Source organism: Rhincodon typus, chromosome 40, assembly GCF_021869965.1.
Source record: "Rhincodon typus isolate 14 chromosome 40, sRhiTyp1.1, whole genome shotgun sequence".
NCBI classification, from domain to species: domain Eukaryota; kingdom Metazoa; phylum Chordata; class Chondrichthyes; order Orectolobiformes; family Rhincodontidae; genus Rhincodon; species Rhincodon typus.
The window spans coordinates 11,125,616-11,142,681 of record NC_063371.1 but is presented as its reverse complement, the minus strand read 5'-3'; the positions used below and the strand labels follow the sequence as shown (position 1 = coordinate 11,142,681).

At 42.5% G+C, this 17,066-nt stretch overlaps 1 protein-coding gene and 1 long non-coding RNA gene across 3 annotated transcripts in view; one reads left to right on the top strand and one right to left on the bottom strand.

The window, feature by feature from the left end:
• aak1b (AP2 associated kinase 1b) overlaps window positions 1–11,886 on the bottom strand; it is a 122,425-nt gene extending 110,539 nt beyond the window's left edge. Inside the window, exon 1 of one of the 2 annotated variants that reach the window (XM_048618629.1) lies at window positions 11,470–11,886. In XM_048618629.1, coding sequence (XP_048474586.1) covers window positions 11,470–11,656 — 187 coding nt within the window. In that variant the 5' untranslated portion in view covers window positions 11,657–11,886. The remainder of the gene's footprint in view (window positions 1–11,469) is intronic. The other variant, XM_048618631.1, reaches the window with a different exon arrangement.
• Window positions 11,887–12,311: 425 nt separating this feature from the next.
• LOC125487381 overlaps window positions 12,312–17,066 on the top strand; it is a 35,521-nt gene continuing 30,766 nt past the window's right edge. Inside the window, exon 1 of the long non-coding RNA XR_007265858.1 lies at window positions 12,312–12,392. This is a non-coding gene — a long non-coding RNA (uncharacterized LOC125487381). The remainder of the gene's footprint in view (window positions 12,393–17,066) is intronic.

Here is a 17,066-nt window from a genome sequence, read left to right as displayed (position 1 = left end):
TAGAGAGGGATGATGGAGAAGGAAGTGTGACTGAAGTCTGGGCACCTAGCCTGGAAAGCAAGTGATTAAAAGGGAACCTCATCCAGGTGCATAGCATATTAATTGTCACATGGAATATTGAGGGTATACCTTACATGAAATATAGCCAGGAAAATATGACCAGAGGCAATGAACTGCAGTGAAGTCAAATTAAAGCAGGTATTGGCAAGAGAACCTTTCTACAGATAAGATATCTGCCAGACAGGGTATTAGCAACAAACACGAAGGACGTTTAAAATTCATCATTGCGTGGTTAAGGAACTGAGAACTTTAACAGCTTTTTTTTTTAACCCTTGACTTGCCATACAACTAACAGCCTGCCAACTTCACTTCTCAAGGTGCACACTGCTTATTTTCCCCATGGCCAGACCCCCTTCCAACCACAATCTCAGTCTTCTCTTGTTCCGGAACCAATGCCAATTTCCTCCTTTAACATCCCGAGTGGACGGTTGCATCATTTCTTGGCTTGACTAGGATGAGCACATTCAACAATAAGTGGCTCAGGACGTGACACTCGACTGATAAAATGTGATGGCCAAGGGCCATCATTGTTTGCCTCCAGATGTGAGCAAGGATTCAACACCCAGTACAGAAAGCTGCAGAGCGTAGGGTTCAGTTACTTATTTGTCTAGCCTCCTGACAGAAACTGGACCATGAGGCATCAGGTATCATTCATTTGTCATCAGTGGTTTCAGTTGCGGACAGGCCTCTTTTACACAGAATCTTTTCACAGCATCTGGACATGTGCAGAAGAAAAACGCGACGTGACTATCTTAGCAACACTATATAAACTACTAAACAAACCTTATAACTATTTTTCTTCATAATCGTCGATCCCCAGCTTAACTCTGACAGAAACTCAGCCTTTTTTGTGTTTGCATGCCTTGATAATGAGGAATTTTAAAAACCTGTTTCCTTAAACATAATTACAACTGCATGCCAAGAATCTGGTTTCTTAAACTCCTTCCCAGCAATTGTAAATCCCACTGCTGCCAACAGCAAGTCACCAGGCTTAAACAGTTGCCACTCTGCAACAGCAGGCATGGATCATGAGGCAGCTTATAAATAAAAAGTAGAAAATAAGGTCACTGTCCACAGGTTCCATCCACAACAAATCTAAACTCACTCAATTTTTCTTCTCCAGCACAGAAAAGAAAATCTTTAACAAGGGTGAAGAATCACACCTCGAGACAGATCACAGTACTAAGAAATTTAGAGAGTGACTCATATTACTTTGTTGTATTTTGTTTTTATTGGTCAACATACTCATTAGCAGACAGAGACAGTGAAGCAATGCCAGTAGATAAAGTGAACAAGGCCAGATTCTCAATAAAAAGTAGTTCATCTCCAGAGCAAAACGCTGTACAATCATCTCAACCAAGGGAGAAAAGGTACGTTGGATTTCTACACTCTGCTTGCACCCAGTCTTCATGTCTGAATGCAAGGTTATGAAGCAACATGATGAGGGGAGCATATTGGCGTAGTCACTGAACCAGTGATGAAAAAGCCCAGACTCATACTCTGAGGACAAGGATTCAAACTTCACCACAGCAGCTCATAGAATTTAAATTCAACATGGATATAAAAATAAACTTGAATTGAAAACTTGTCTCAGTAATGGTAATCATGAAATTATCATCCTTGTTCTATCATCTGGTTCACTAATGCTATTTCGGGAGGGAAATTTGTCAGACTTAGCCATTCTGGCATAGATGTGACTGTAGACCCACAGCAATGTGGTTGACTCTCAATTGTCCTCTAAAATCCCAAATTCACAGAACTATTTCAGTGCAGAAAGAGGCCATTCAGCCCATCCTGTCTGCTTGAAACCTAATGCCAATTTCCTTCTTTTAAAACCGTCGAGAAAGCCAATCAGTTTAAGGACAATTGGGGATCAACAATAAATACTGGCCTTCTCAGCGATGCTCACAATCTATGGAAGAATAAAGAAAAAAAACTTGGCTGTGGTAGCCTCTAAGCTGATCGGTCAAATACCATGCACTGTATGGGATGCAGAGCGATGATGATGCAGGAAAACTAAAAGCAGAATGAATTGAGGCAGAGATCAGTTTTCTGCATTGAAGCAAATGCTCAGGACTGTTCAGATTTTTGTGACCCATGTACCACTGTGTGGGCTGAAAAATCACACAGGCTGCTGCAAGAATTGGATGCTGAAGGCCGTGCCCCACTACAACAACCATGCTAATAAAACAGAGAACTGCGGATGCTGAAGATCTGAAACAAGAACAGAAATTGCTGGAGAAACTCAGCAGTTCTGGCAGCATCTGTGGAGTGAAAGCAGAGTTAACAGTCCCTGTGAAATGCTGAGAAGGGAAGAGAGGGGAATGTGTGTCTGCTGGTGGCATCCCGGTGGAGGTGGCAGAAATGACGGTTTGCGATCCTTTGGACATGGGTACTGGTGGGGTGAACAATGATTCTTCAATTGCCGTAGATCTGCAGAACCTGGTTTTATCAGCTTCTCAACCTTCAAGTTCTGTCCCAAGCAATCCAATGTGGTTCACAGACATGAGTTTCACATGGAACCTATTACTAATGTAAATTAAGAACATATTGCGGGGACAGCAACAGAACTTATCCACGGGGGGGGACAAAGCAAATGGCTTTTGGGAACGACAAAGTCATGTCTAGGTTATGGTCAAGAGAAAGAATTAATTCAATTAGCTTCACTTTCTGCTGATCATCCTACTTTATTATGAACGTTCCCTCCTTGGAGTGGTCCCATGAACAATGTTCAGCAGCGAGCAGGCAAGTGACCTGCGAAACTAGCAGTGTAAGGCACACAAAGCAGCAGGTTGTTAATCACCTTGCATTTCTCCTTACAACAAAACGACTGGCCTCTTTGAAGCAATTAATAATGGTTTGTCTGAGAACATGAACTTAGAGTGTAGGGTGCTCAAGATAGATCTCTTTCAATCAGCTGACAACAAAGCTGAAACGTGGGCAGTGTCTGAGACACTGAGTTCATCTTGACTGTGTCTGCATTTCAAGAACTAATTGGAGCTGCTTGGTGACATTACTGTCACTGTTACAGGAAGAAGAGTTTCACAGTCTCTTTAAGCCTGGATTTTATGGAACAATTTCAGTGTTGTTTTTATTGCAGGGGAGCATAGAATGACATCCTGTTCAAACTGGTTGTTCTAGTCCGTTTTACCTGGTCAACTTCTACAGAATAAAATTCAACACTTTGAATGTTTTAAAATGCAACTTGTCCATCACGTGCATCAGTCTCCCCTCCCTCGTGTCTAACCCAGGGTACTTGAGCCTCAAGCTCAACTGAAATATCATCAAGGATGATGGAGGACAACTCATTCATACAGATACGGTACAAACCTGACCAGTTTAATCAGAGCCATTAGTTCATGGTGTCAAATGTTCAACGTTGCTTTTACGACATGGAATAGCAACATTTGAAGCATTGCCATATTACAAGTTTATCTGTTTCTTCACAACAAGATGAAACCAATGGCCAAAGATGCATGAAGCAGATGCTATTTTCCCTAATCAGAGACACTTTGATAACATGTGATTCCAAATTAATTAGCATGGAGTGCATTATGTTCAGTCCATTTCTGTTTTGGATTGAACAGTGATTGCCTGGATAATGAAAATGTGTTGCTCTCCAAAATCAGCGCTTGAGCTTTGTGCTTCAAGATAACACACAACCATCCTTCCACGAACATTTCAGGCTTAACATTGACCAGGAGAAGCCGGATCAGCAAGATTCATACAAAAGCAGGTTGGAGGTGAGAACCAACACATCTCTTGACTCCCCAAAGTCTGCCCACCATCTGTGAGGCACAAGTCAGGTGTCCTGGATGAATGCAGCTCCAACAGCACACAAGAAGCTCGACAGCAATGAGGAGACAGCAGCTCAACTGATCGGCACCTCACCCATTACTTTCAATATTCATTCCCTTCACAGGGGCAGTAGGTGTGTACCACCAACAAGATGAATTTTCAGCAACTCACTAAGCTGCCAAGCAACTCAACAGTGCCTTCCAAGCACATGGACCAAGAACAGCAGACATGTGGTGAGACCAAAAACTACAAATACCCCTTGAAGTCATATCATTGCGAAGTTGTGTAGCGTACTTATGAATTGGAAGACAGGAAGTAAGAATTTGTTTGTAAAAATGGGGGGGGCAGGGGTGGGGGGGGAAGATGTGTAGTCCCTTTAAGAAGTGATGTGCTTTTCTAAGCTTGGAGATTTTGACAAAGATGTCCGCAAGCAGCTGCAGATGTACAGACAGTTCTGAAATTGAAACTTATGTATCAACTGGCTGTGTGTTTTGATGTTAAGGAAACTTTCTTAAATATCAGCCAATTAATTTAAACCAGGCACTTAGAGACTGCAAATCAATTGAATTTAAATCTGATAATGTTGACAACCGAGGACCAATGTTATTATAAGAAAATTGACAGGTCAGCAAGGATATATAAGAAGTGGATTTTTGAAAATCAAGGTTCAGCAAACTGCTATCAGAACAGTAAAACTCTGGCTCTCACAGAAATCTTTAAGCTCTCTGATTAAGCACCTCCTAAAAGGTACCAGACACTCTTAGCTAATATTCCTGACATCGGAATTCAACAGAGTGAGGCGTTTCAGATACCAGAATTCAATGGAGAAAGGCGTTCCCGGCTGATGATCAGCAGAGAGGTTGCAAAGCATTCCAGAAGATGCATCCTGACTGTAGTTTTCAGAGTCTAAAGTTTAATGTTTTATTTCTCTCATTACTTTGGTTTATACAGGTGGGACTTGTATTTGTTGGAACAGCATACCATCAGCATTTTGTTTTATTAGGGATTAGTTTGTAGTTAAGGGGGAATTGTTCGGTTTGTTAGTAGGTCTGTTAATTTGTTCACTGTTACAGTAGACAAATAAATTGTTCCTTGTTGCTTATACAGTGAGTGAAAGGATTTTGTTTCATTTAATCTCTCCTGTATAACAGATTGGGGGTTGAAATGCAAGTCATACCATTTTCTCCCATTTCCTTTATCAGATGATGAGGTAAGGCAAGCTTCCCTGGGTGTTTCCGTTTTAATTATTAGAGGGGTTCAACCTCCTCGTCCTAACAATACACCTTGCTATCTTGGAACTATAACCTTATCATTGGGCCAAAGTTATTGCAGTTCCTTGCAAGCAATACTGTGCATGTGCCTACACCACACAGAGTGCAGTTGTTGACCATCACCTTCTCAAGGACAATTAGGAACATAAATCCTGGCCACACCATTGATGCCAAAAACATCTCACTAATAATGAAAATAATCCACTTCCAAATTCCCGCAAGACTCATTTCCTGATTTGGTTGTCCAACGTCAAAAGCTTTGGTTTGGTGAAAAAGCCAACTCTGCACTAGGCAATGTTTCACAAGTCTGCAGCTGACAGCAACATTCTTGGAATAGGGAGCCTATCTTAATATTCAACCTCTCCATCTATTTTGTTTCTTTCTTCATCCTACCCCAAAACAGAGCACATTGCTGATATTTTCCACTGAAAGGCTTTAACAAGAGTTGACCCAAACAGTGTCCAACTGAAGCCCCAAAGTTTGGGTGACATCCACATTCAAGGATCTAGAGGGGCGTCTGCTCATTTTTGACATCACTGGAAATACCAAAGAACTTACGTGCACACATGCTAAACTTAAATGCAAACAAAGTAACTTCCACAGCAAGCCAATACTGCTAAACATATCACCTTAACAAGCATCAGATATTTCATATAACCTGTTTCCATTTCCTAATTCATGTTCACCAATTGAGCCATACCAAAACGTCCGAGTCCACTCTCCGCCTCCCAATATCTAAAATATGATGCTTCATCCAAATCTGTCTTGTGGTTTTATACCTGTTGTCTTTTAACCTCCAGCATCTCATCAGTCATGCCTCATCATTGCCAGCTTCGTCCGGTTTCTCAATATTTAGCAACACTGGAATGCCAACCCTACCCCACTTGGTATGTGCAATATAATTGAGACAGTTTCAAAGGTTCATTCACTCTCACTGGTTTTGGAGGTTGGTGGTTGAAAGCTCCTGGTCATTTCAACTGACGGCAACAGTCAAACACTTGCATTTGGGTGCTGCCAAAACTGCAAACTATAATGATTTCAGCCACAAAAGCTTTCAAAGGGAGTAATGAAACGGGACTGAAAAAGGTTAAGTGGAAAGATGAGTTAAGAACAATGGGAAATGAAATGCAAACACTTCTGCTGCTATCCATGTTAAAATCTTTAGTTTCAGTTGGCTTCTTTGAAAAGATGATGAAAACTGTTGATGCAGATAATTTCTGTACACAGCAGTATCTCTGTTCAGCATTGAAGAAGCCAAGCCAAGAAATAACTTTAATTAAAAGTCCATCTTAAATCAAGACACATATGACAAACACTCATCATCACTGCTGATGTCTCAAAGGACATCTGAAGTATGAATGTACCATCAGACACGTAGTTAATTGGAACATATCGTCATCACTGAAAATGAAGTTTCCAACTTCCTACTTTAACAAAGTGCGAAAAGCACAACCTCTTATTTACCTTGCACCTTTCACAAACTCAGGGCATCACAATGTACTTTCCTACCTGAGGCCTCTGAGGAGGATCAGATGGAAAACTTGTTCCCTCAAACAGCAAAGCCCTAATCAACAGAATCTCAGAATCACAGAATTGTTACAGCTCAGAAAGAGCCCATTCAGGCTTTTGTGCATGCACCAAATAACAGTCAAAGCTGGAAAACTCTAGTACGTAATCTCTGCAATACGATGGATCCTTCTGTTTCTAAATTCTCTGAGAATGAACTGCCCCACTTTTGGCATAGAGCAACCAGTAGTGAGTAAACCAGTTCCTGGGCAGCTAGAAATCTGGGCGCACAAAATAAGTCAATCCAATTTCAAATTTTCAGCATTCTCATAATTTCTTGTTTTACAGTATTTAGCCCTGCACAACTGATTAAAAAGCAACTCTGAAAATAAAATGAAATTCCACAGTGCGCAAATTTTAATGATCAGTTAATCAGAAAATATTTTTCCCACAGTGTCGTTCCTTCCTCCCAATGTAACCTCCTGGTGACTTGTCAATCTTTTGTAGTTTTCAGTATTTCCTCTAGACTTCACTGGAAATGTACATGTGTAAATGTAAAACAGATTTTTTAATACCATTCAAACTAATCTGCATCCTCCCTGACCATAATTGCTAACTGAGAGGGGAAAGATACAAAGGGGCTTTGTAAAAAAAGACACTAAATGAGTTCTTGATGCAACAAAAATCTGAGCATCAAAAATAGACTTGAAGATTTGTATGAAGGAAAATGTGAGTATATGGGTCATTTCAATGCTCTGGGAGTTAGGATCGTATGCAGTGCACAAGCAAAGGTCGCTACAGAATGAGAGTTCTGATGAAAGGTCACTGGACCAGAAACGTTAACTCTCATTTCTCTCCACAGATGCTGCCAGACCTACTGAGATTTTCCAGTAATTTCTACTTTTGTTACAGGATGGGAATTATTTGCGCTGGCCTAAGAACTCAATAAACTTGGCAGAAGACAATCAATGTCAATCGTGAGGGAGAAGTAGGTTCCTCCAGTATTAGTGTCAGCCAAAATACCAATTGCAAAAAATAAAAATCTGGTCATACTTAGTGAGGCCAGTATCAGGAAACATGGCCTGGGGAAATGGCAGGGCTTGTAATGCTAATTACTTACAATCACCTCTGAAATATTCTAAATGGCTCTGATTAATCAGCCACAATCACGACCAAAATACAGCTGGTTTGCAATTTTTGTTCATTTCGATAAACTGATATTGAGTCAAATTATGAAAATGGATTCCAATTGCAAATTCAATTTCAGAAGTTAAAGAGATAGTCTTTGAAGGAAATGTCTCTTGTCTACTCTTCATCATGCATCATGTTACAGCCTGTTGCTGATCAAGACAGTATGCAGTTTGTTCGCAATCCGGGCCATTGACGCTCATGGGTCTGAGCTCAGAGAAGTTCATGCAGAGAAGGCCCTCACCTTTGCTCCGGATACCCACAAAACAGAATGGCTTATAAGTCAAGCACATAGCCATGGAGTGAACTTGTCCAAACAGGTTGTATCACAGGTCTGTTTTACATTGCAACAACCAATTGAATGACAGGCAATTTCTAAGAGTTAACATAAACATGCATCTTTGATGATAAATATAATTTTGTTCAAGGGAAAAGACTCATGAACAAAAATTCCTGCAAACAAAACCAAACTGTGCTGTGAATCTTGTTTGCATGAGTAGGGAAAAGTGTCACCCTCAACTCATTGAGTAGTCTGGATGTTCAGTCAGAAGCTGGTAGGCTCAAGTACAAGTTTAGGGACATGAACTAAAATCTGGACTGACACAACAGGTGCAGTTAGAATTTAATGTCTGACCTCAGTGAAGGTAAGAGATCCCACAATACTATTTTAATCAAGAGGATGGGAGAGTTCTCCCCAGTGTCCTGGCCAATATTCACCACTGAATGAACCATACTAAAACAAATGATCTGATCATCATCACATGCTGTTCTGAGGGAACTTGCTGTATGCAAATTAGGTGCTGCACTTTTGTAAAACTTGTTGTTGCACTTAAAAAGGCCGAGAAGTACATTTCAAAGTTTTGAAAGGTCAAAAAGATTTTACATAAATTCAAGTGCTTCCATTTCCCAAAAGGATCAGTTCATAACGCTCAACTCATCCCAACTTCAGCATTGTCATTTGCAAGTTAAAATAAAAGATGACTCATTGAGGAGGGAATATGCTTTCTGAGGACTTTAATGGAAGATGCCCTTGATGACATGTTTGGTGAGAATATGGTAAATCTGCTCCCCAATCCCCCAAACTGTCAAATAACTGCTGATAATTACACTACCTGTGCCACATCAACAAGGTACGAGGCTGCAGGGACCCTACTCCAGCATGACTTCCGTTACTGATCCAGCAAGTCCAATACTGTTTGTACATTCCAAGTGTTAGTGATCTCCAAATTTCAGGATAACTGATCAAGCAAGCCCAGTCGTTATCCAGCATTCAGTATTCCCACTTACACTGATGCAGCATTTAGAGATTACTGCTGAGATTGAGCAATTCTTTGATAATCAGTGAGTAAAGGTAAAGATGCCAATGTCCCAGCAGGGCTGCTCACCTTGGAGAGAGATATCTGCTGGTGAATTAGTCTGAGGGTCACCATGCGTAGGGAAGAGGCAGGCTTGAGAAGGTGGAACCTTCATGGTGACCTCAACCGGTGTGGGAACTGAAACTGCACTATTGACCTCACTCTGCACCGCAAACCAGACATCCAGCCAACTGAGGTAACTGACCCCCAACTGCAGACATAACATGATTACATACCTCTCTGAAGCTCAGCAGTAATATTGCTGAGAGAACCAGGAATCTAATTAACATTGATGGAAACAGTGAGCTGACTGCCACATTCCAGCAATTGCAATTGTGTTAATTATGGATCAATAGCTGGGACATTGTTCGTAATATTACTTTGATTATTGGGATGCTGGATTCCTTGCTGAGACCTGCAGTCATTATATAAATGTGATCAAAAAGTACAATCATATTACACATAAACCAATTGTACTTTTATAATTACCTATTGTTCTTCAGCAATCATAACAATGTTACTCTTGATATTGCTTTACTCCTGATAATAAGATCAATTAATGAAGCAATTTTGGGACCATTTATGAGAAGTCCAGTACATTGGGATTATTGGGTCTGTAATCTTCAGATAGCTATGTTAATAATAGTGGGATTGCTGGATCAATAATATTGAATTATAGGATGAGTACTAATGGAATTGCTGGATGGGTACTGAGATTTCTGGATCACTGTTACTGGAATTGAGGCATCAGTCAAAACTGAGATTTAAAACATGGTTTTGGGATTGCAGAATCAGTAATGTCGGGAATCCAAGCTCAGAACTGGGACTTCAAGATCAGTAATATTGGGAATGTACAATCAGCAATTTTGGAAATATAGGATCAGTGATAGTAGAATTGCAGGAAATTGGCATTGCTGGATCATCCCACTGAAAAATGCAAAATCAGTAATATTGGGAGTGTTTGATCATTATAGAGAATGCAGGACACCTGATGTTGAGATAATAGTGTTGGGATTAGCACATCATTAATTTTGAAATTGCTGTTTCAGTACTGCTGAAATTGCAGGATCTGTATTGTTGAAATTACAAGACCAGTAACATTAGAATTGCTGGATCATTATATTTAAAATTGAAGGATCAATAATACTGAGAGTGCTGGATCAGTCTTGAAAATGCAAGATACATAATACTGAAATCACAGAACTGGGATGGGCACATGGTTAATTTTGAAACTGCTGAATCAGTAGTATTGAGATTGCTGGATTGATAACGTGGAAATTATAGGGCATATATAAAAGTGGGATTGCTGGATCACTATTAATGAAAATGCCGGATCAGTAACATGGAGACTGCAGGATCAGTAGTAATACTGAGAACGTAGGATTAGAAGTATTGGGATTGCAGGATCAGTAATCGTAGGATTACAGGATCAACAATAGTGTGATTGCGGGATCAGCTATAGTGGGATTGTAAGATCAGTAATAGTAGGTAGGACTACTGGAACAGTAATTGTGGTATGGTGGAATCTCAAAAAGCAAAAATGTTGAAATTCCAAGATCTGTAATAGTGGGATTGCAAGGTCAGAAATATTGATATTGCTGCTGATTTGTAATCTTGATATTGCTGGATCATTAAAGTGGGATAGCTGGATGTGAAATAATGCGAATGTCAGAGAATTAATGTTATAATTGCAGGATGACTAGATTTGAATTGAGGGATAGCTGATGCTAAATTTGCTGCATCAGCAAAGGTGGGATTGCAGGATCAGTAACCGTGGGAATGCTGGATCACTGATGTTGAAATGGCAGGATCCACAATGTTGGGGTTCTGAGTCAGCAACAGTAAGATTGCAGGATCACTAACACTAGGAATGCTGGATGTTGAAATGGCAGGATCTATAATGTTAGAAATTGCTGGATCAGTAGCAGTGGGAATACTGGATGTTGAAATGGCAGGATCTGAAATATTGGGATCGCTGGATAGTCAATGCCAAAATTGCTGAATCGGCAACAGTGGAATTGCAGGATCAGTAATTTCGAAATCGCAGGATCAGTAATATTGGGAATGCTGGATCACTGATGCTGAAATGGCAGGATCAGTAACATTGGGATTGCAGGATCTGTAACTGTAGAATCGCAGGATTTCAGTATCAGTAATATTGGGATGGCGGGCTTAGTATCAGTGGGGATGCTGGATCACGGTGCTGAAAGGGCAGGATCCCTCAACACTTGTCAACACCACCGCTCCTGCCTCCATCCCCGCAAGCCCCACGGTCCATGACCGCACCTCACCTTCAGCCACCACCTCCTCCACAGTGACCTGCTGCCGGCCCACACTGAACACCCGGCCGATGAAGCCGCTGCCGGGGCATAAGCCGCCGCCCCCGCCGCTGCTGCCGCCTCCTCCACCGCCACCACCACCGCCACCTCCCGAACCCGAGCCCGCCGCCTCCCGCCGGGAGTCGAAGAATTTCTTCATCACTCGGCGATCACTCTCTCTGTTCGCCCCACCACCGACCCGCGCGGCCGGGCAAAATAAAACAATCTAGATATATATTTTTAAAATGTACGTGGTGTTACGGTAATAACAGCAACGAAATGATAATCGATCGAGAGACCAAGAGTTTAAAAACCGGGCCTTGCTTCCACCGCCGAGCCGGGCCGGTAATTGGGGTGTAGGGGGGGGTGGGGGTGGTAAAGTGAAGAGACGGGGGAGGGAATAACGGGGCGGACCGGACCGGCTCTTTCTGTCGTTAATGCCGACATGAAAGCCGGACCGAAAGGAGGGAGACACAACGCGCCGTGACCCGGATGCGCAGCTTCCCCCCACACCTCCTTCCCCCCACTCCCTGCCGAACGGAAAAGACTTTGTTAAATGTTGGAAGAAATAAAACAAGTCTCGTTTGTTTTAAGGGTGCAGGGGGAGGTAAGAAAACAGCGGCGGAATTCTTTTAATCGATTTTTTTTTCAGGAGTTTGTACGCATGTGTGTGGGATTGACGGTGGTGTGGAATAACTTGAAGAGGCCTGACGGGGATTGTAGTTTATAAAGTGAAGATTGGATGAGCCAAAGGCTGGCGACTGTACTACAGATCCCAGAGAGCTTCGCGATCGCGCGTGACTTCCTGTCTCCCGGGCGGGACTCCAATTCCCGGCATTCGTTGCCAGTTGTCAGTTGCCGGGCTCGACGGTTTTTCCTCAGCGAGAGGGCGGCAGGTCAGAGTTGGCAATTGTTAAAATTATCACTGTAGAAAATAAATTTGGATATCCTAAATACATATTCAACTCTGCATACGGGTTTGGTATGTAAATTACTTAGTTGGAAAACTCAGTGGGTGGTTCATCGATGACAAAAATAACGCGGGTGATTTAGAGATGGGGACAAAAACCGTTCATTTTAAAGAGCACTTCTGGAATGATGGGGAAAAAAAATGCATCTGTGCTTTGGATATAAAATCATTCGGGGGGGAAAAGTTGACTTATTCGTTGGTTAATCGATTTAAAACAAAACAAAACCGGTGAGGGGAGACAACCTGTTCAATGGTGTTTAAGAGCAAAGGCACTTTTGTATGTCAATAAAAACAAAATGGGCTTTGCGTGTAAGTTAATAGGGAGAAATGATTTACTCGTGATTAAAAAATGAAAAAATAGCACGGGTGCCTTAGTGAAGGGAAATAAAAGTTCAGTTGTATATGAGAGCACTTCTGTATATCAAAGTAATTCTAAGAAAACAATCTTCAGAGTGCTAACAAGTTGAGCCAGATTGTCTTGTGTATGGGAATAGATTACCAAAAGAGGGAGGACCAAGGCTGGCAAGGACTCTTTGGGCCAAATGGCCTGGTGCCCGTTCACTTGGGTGACCAGGTGGTATTTGGTGCCTGAGCCTGGTTATTGTAGGAGCTACGGCCACGCAGACATGACATTGAAATGCACCTTACGCCCATTCAGGGCTTTTCACACTTGCTGCGTCAATGGACAAAAGCTGGCAGTTCTCTGAACGCGAATGCCAGAGTTGCATCACAATCACGGAATCGCAGAGGTGAGATGCCCCAAGTGGAACCCATTGTGCCTAAGCAAGTAACATGACCCATCACCAACGTCCTTCTTTACACCTCCTCCCCCCCCCCCCCAAAACATCCTTTTCCATTATCCTTGTATGTTATTTTGAGGCATTTTCTAATTAACATGTTCAGAGATGTTAGTGCACACCTCTGGAGCAGATGGCATATGAACCCTGGCCACCTACCTCAGAGGTAGGGATGCTACCACTAAGCCACAAGAGCACCATTGTTGCACATTATTTTAACCAGTGCCCTCTTAAATACCTCAATTGAGTCAGCCTCACCCACATTTTGAGGCAGCACACTCCAGAGCCTAGCTGTTCGATAAGTGGAAAAGTTTAGAAACATAGAAGATAGGAACAGGAGGAGGCCATTTGGTCCTTCAAGCCTGCTCTGCCAATCTTCACCATCTTGGCTGATTGTCCGACTCAATAGCCTAATCCTGCTTTTGCCCCATAACCTTTGAAACCATTTGCCCCCAAGTGCTATATCTAGTCACCTCTTGAATACATTCAATGTTTTGGCATCAACTACTTGCTGTGGTAATGAATTCCACAGCCTCACTACTCTTTGGGTGAAGAAATGTCTCCTCCTCTGTTCTAAATGGTCTACCCCAAATCCTCATACTGTGACCCTTGGTTCTCAGCACACACACCATCAGGAACATCCTCCAAGCATCTACCCTGTCCAGTTCTGTTAGAATTTTATAAGTCTCTTAAATCCCTCTTCGTTTGTCTGAACTCTAGTGAAAACAATCCCAACCTAGTCAAGCTTTCCTCATACATCAGACCTGCCATGCCCGGAATCAGCTTGGTAAACCTTCGCTGCACTCCCTCGAGTGCACGAGCATCCTTCCTCAGAAAAGGAGACCAAAACTGCACACGATATTCTAGATGGTCCTGTATAACTGTAACAACATATCCCTGCTCCTATACTCAAAACCTCTTGCAATGAAGGCCAACGTACCATTCGCCTTCTTTATCACTTGCTACATCTGCATGCTTACCTTCAGTGATTGGTGCACAAGGATGCCCAGGTCCAGCTGCATACTTCCCTCTCCCAATTTACAGCCATTCAGGTCATAATCTGCCTTCTTGATTTTGCTTCCGAACTGAATCACCTCACATTTAGCCAAATCATACTGCATCTGCCATTGATTTGCCCACTCACCCATCCTGTCGAGATCATGCTGAAGGATCTCTGCATCCTTATCACAATTCACCCTCCCACCCAACTATCGTCTGCAAACTTGGAGATGTTACATTTTGTTCCTTTATCTAAATCATTAATATATATTGTGAATAGCTGGGGTCCCAGCTCTGATCCCTGTGGCACCCCACTAGTTACTGCCTGAAAAGGACCCATTAATTCCTACTCTTTGTTTCCTCTGTGCCAACCAGTTTCCTATCCCCCAATCCCATGCACTTTAATGTTGCACATTAATCTCTTACGTGGGAATTCGTCAAACACTTTCTGAAAGTCCAAATATACTACATGGACTGGCTCCCCGATGTCAACTCTACTGGTTACATCTTCATAGAATTTCAACAGATTTATCAAGCATGATTTCCCCGTCATAAATCCATGCTGACTCTGTCTGATTCTGCCACTGTTTTCTAAATGCTCTGCTATAAAATCCTTGACAATAGATTCAAGAATTTTCCCCACTACCAATGTTAGGCTCACTGGTCTATAATTCCTTGTTTTCTCTCTACCTTCCTTTTTGAATATTGGAGTGACATGAGCCACTCTGTAATCTGCAGGGACTGTTCCAGAGTCTATAGAATCCTGGAAGACGACCACCAATGCATTCACTATTTCTAGAGTTACTTCCTTAAGTTCTCTGGGAGTGGAGATTATCAGGCCCTAGAGATTTATTGGCCTTCAATCCCAACAATTTTCCCCGCACCATTTCTCTATTAATATTGATCTCTTTCACCTCTTCCCTCTCAGTAAATCTTGCATCCTCCAACAATTCTGGTATCTGATTTGTGAATACAGAACCAAAGTATGTATTCAGTTCCTCAGTCACTTCTTTGTCCCCTAATATACATTCCCCCGTTTCTGTCTGTAGGGGACCTCCATTTGTCTTTACCAATCTGTTTCTCTTCACATACCTATGGAAACTTTTAGTGTCAGTCTTTATGTTCCCTGCAAGCTTACTTTCATATTCTATTTTCCACTTCCTAATCAATTCCTTGGTCCTTCTTTGCTGAATTCTAAACTGCTTTCAGTCCTCAGATTTATTACTTTTCTTAGCCAATCTGTATGCTTCTTCCTTGGATCGGATACTATCTCTTATTTCCTTTGTGAGCCATGGATTGGCCCTCTTACCCATTTAGGTTTTGTGATAGACAGGAATAAACAGTTGTTGCAGTTCCCCCAGGCGTTCCTTGAATGTTTGCCATTGCCTATCTGCTGTCCTCCCTTTAAATAACTCTCCCCAATCTATCAAGGCCAACTCACACCTCATATCCTCATAATTTCCTTTATCAAGGTTCAGCACCCTAGCCTCCGAATCAACAACCTCGCTCTCCATTTTGATAAAAAATTCTATCATGGTATGGTCACCCTTCCCCAAGGTGTCTCTCACAGCTTGATTGGCAATGATTCCTTTCTCATTACACAGCACCCAGTCTAAGATGGCCTTGGGGACTGCTTTGCAGAACACCTACGCTCAGTTCGCACTAAACAACTGCACCTCCCAGTCGCGAACCATTTCAACTCCCCCTCCCATTCCTCAGACGACATGTCCATCCTGGGCCTCCTGCAGTGCCACAACGATGCTACCGGAAGGTTGCAGGAACAGCAACTCATATTCCGCTTGGGAACCCTGCAGCCCAATGGTATCAATGTGGACTTCACAAGCTTCAAAATCTCCCCTCCCCCTACCTCATCCCAAAACCAGCACAGCTCATCCCCGCCTCCCTAACCTGTCCTTCCTCCCACCCCAAGCCCCACCCCCATCTCCTACCTACTAACCTCATCCCGCCCCCTTGACCTGTCCGTCCTCCCTGGACTGACCTATCTCCTCCCTACCTCCCCATCGACACTCACCTCTACTGGCCCCATCCCCGCCTCTTTGACCTGTCTGTCTCCTCTCCACCTATCTTCTCCTCTATCCATCTTCTATCCACCTCCCCCTCTCTCCCTATTTATTTCAGAACCCCCTTCCCCTCCCCCATTTCTGAAGAAGGGTCTAGGCCCGAAACGTCAGCCTTCCTGCTCCTCTGATGCTGGTTGGCCTGCTGTGTTCATCCAGCTGTACACCTTGTTATCTCAGATTCTCCAGCATCTGCAGTTCCTACTATCTCTGGCCTGCTGTCCAGTTGGTTCCTCCATATATTGGTCGAGAAAACCATCCCGTATAGACACACCAGGAATTCCTCCTCTATGACATTGTGGCTAATTTGATTTGCCCAATCTATGTACAGATTAAAATCACCCATGCTCACCGATATTCCCTTATCACATGCATCTTTAATTTCCTGTTTAATGCCATTCTCGACATCACCACTGCAGTTTAGGCATCTATATATGACACCTACTAATGTTGTTTTGCCCCTTGGTATTTCTCAACTCTACCCATACAGACTCCACTTTGTCAGAGCTCATATCCTTTATCACTGTTGTGTTAATTTACTATTTAACCAGCAATTCTGCTCTGCCACCTTTTCCTTTTTGCCCGTCCTTCCTAAAACTGAATACCATGGGACATTCGGTTCCCATCCCTGGTCACCTTGCAGCCTTGTCTCCGTGATCCCAATTATATTATTGTTTACATCAATCTGCGCAATTAGTTCATCCACTTTATTGCAGATGCTCCGCG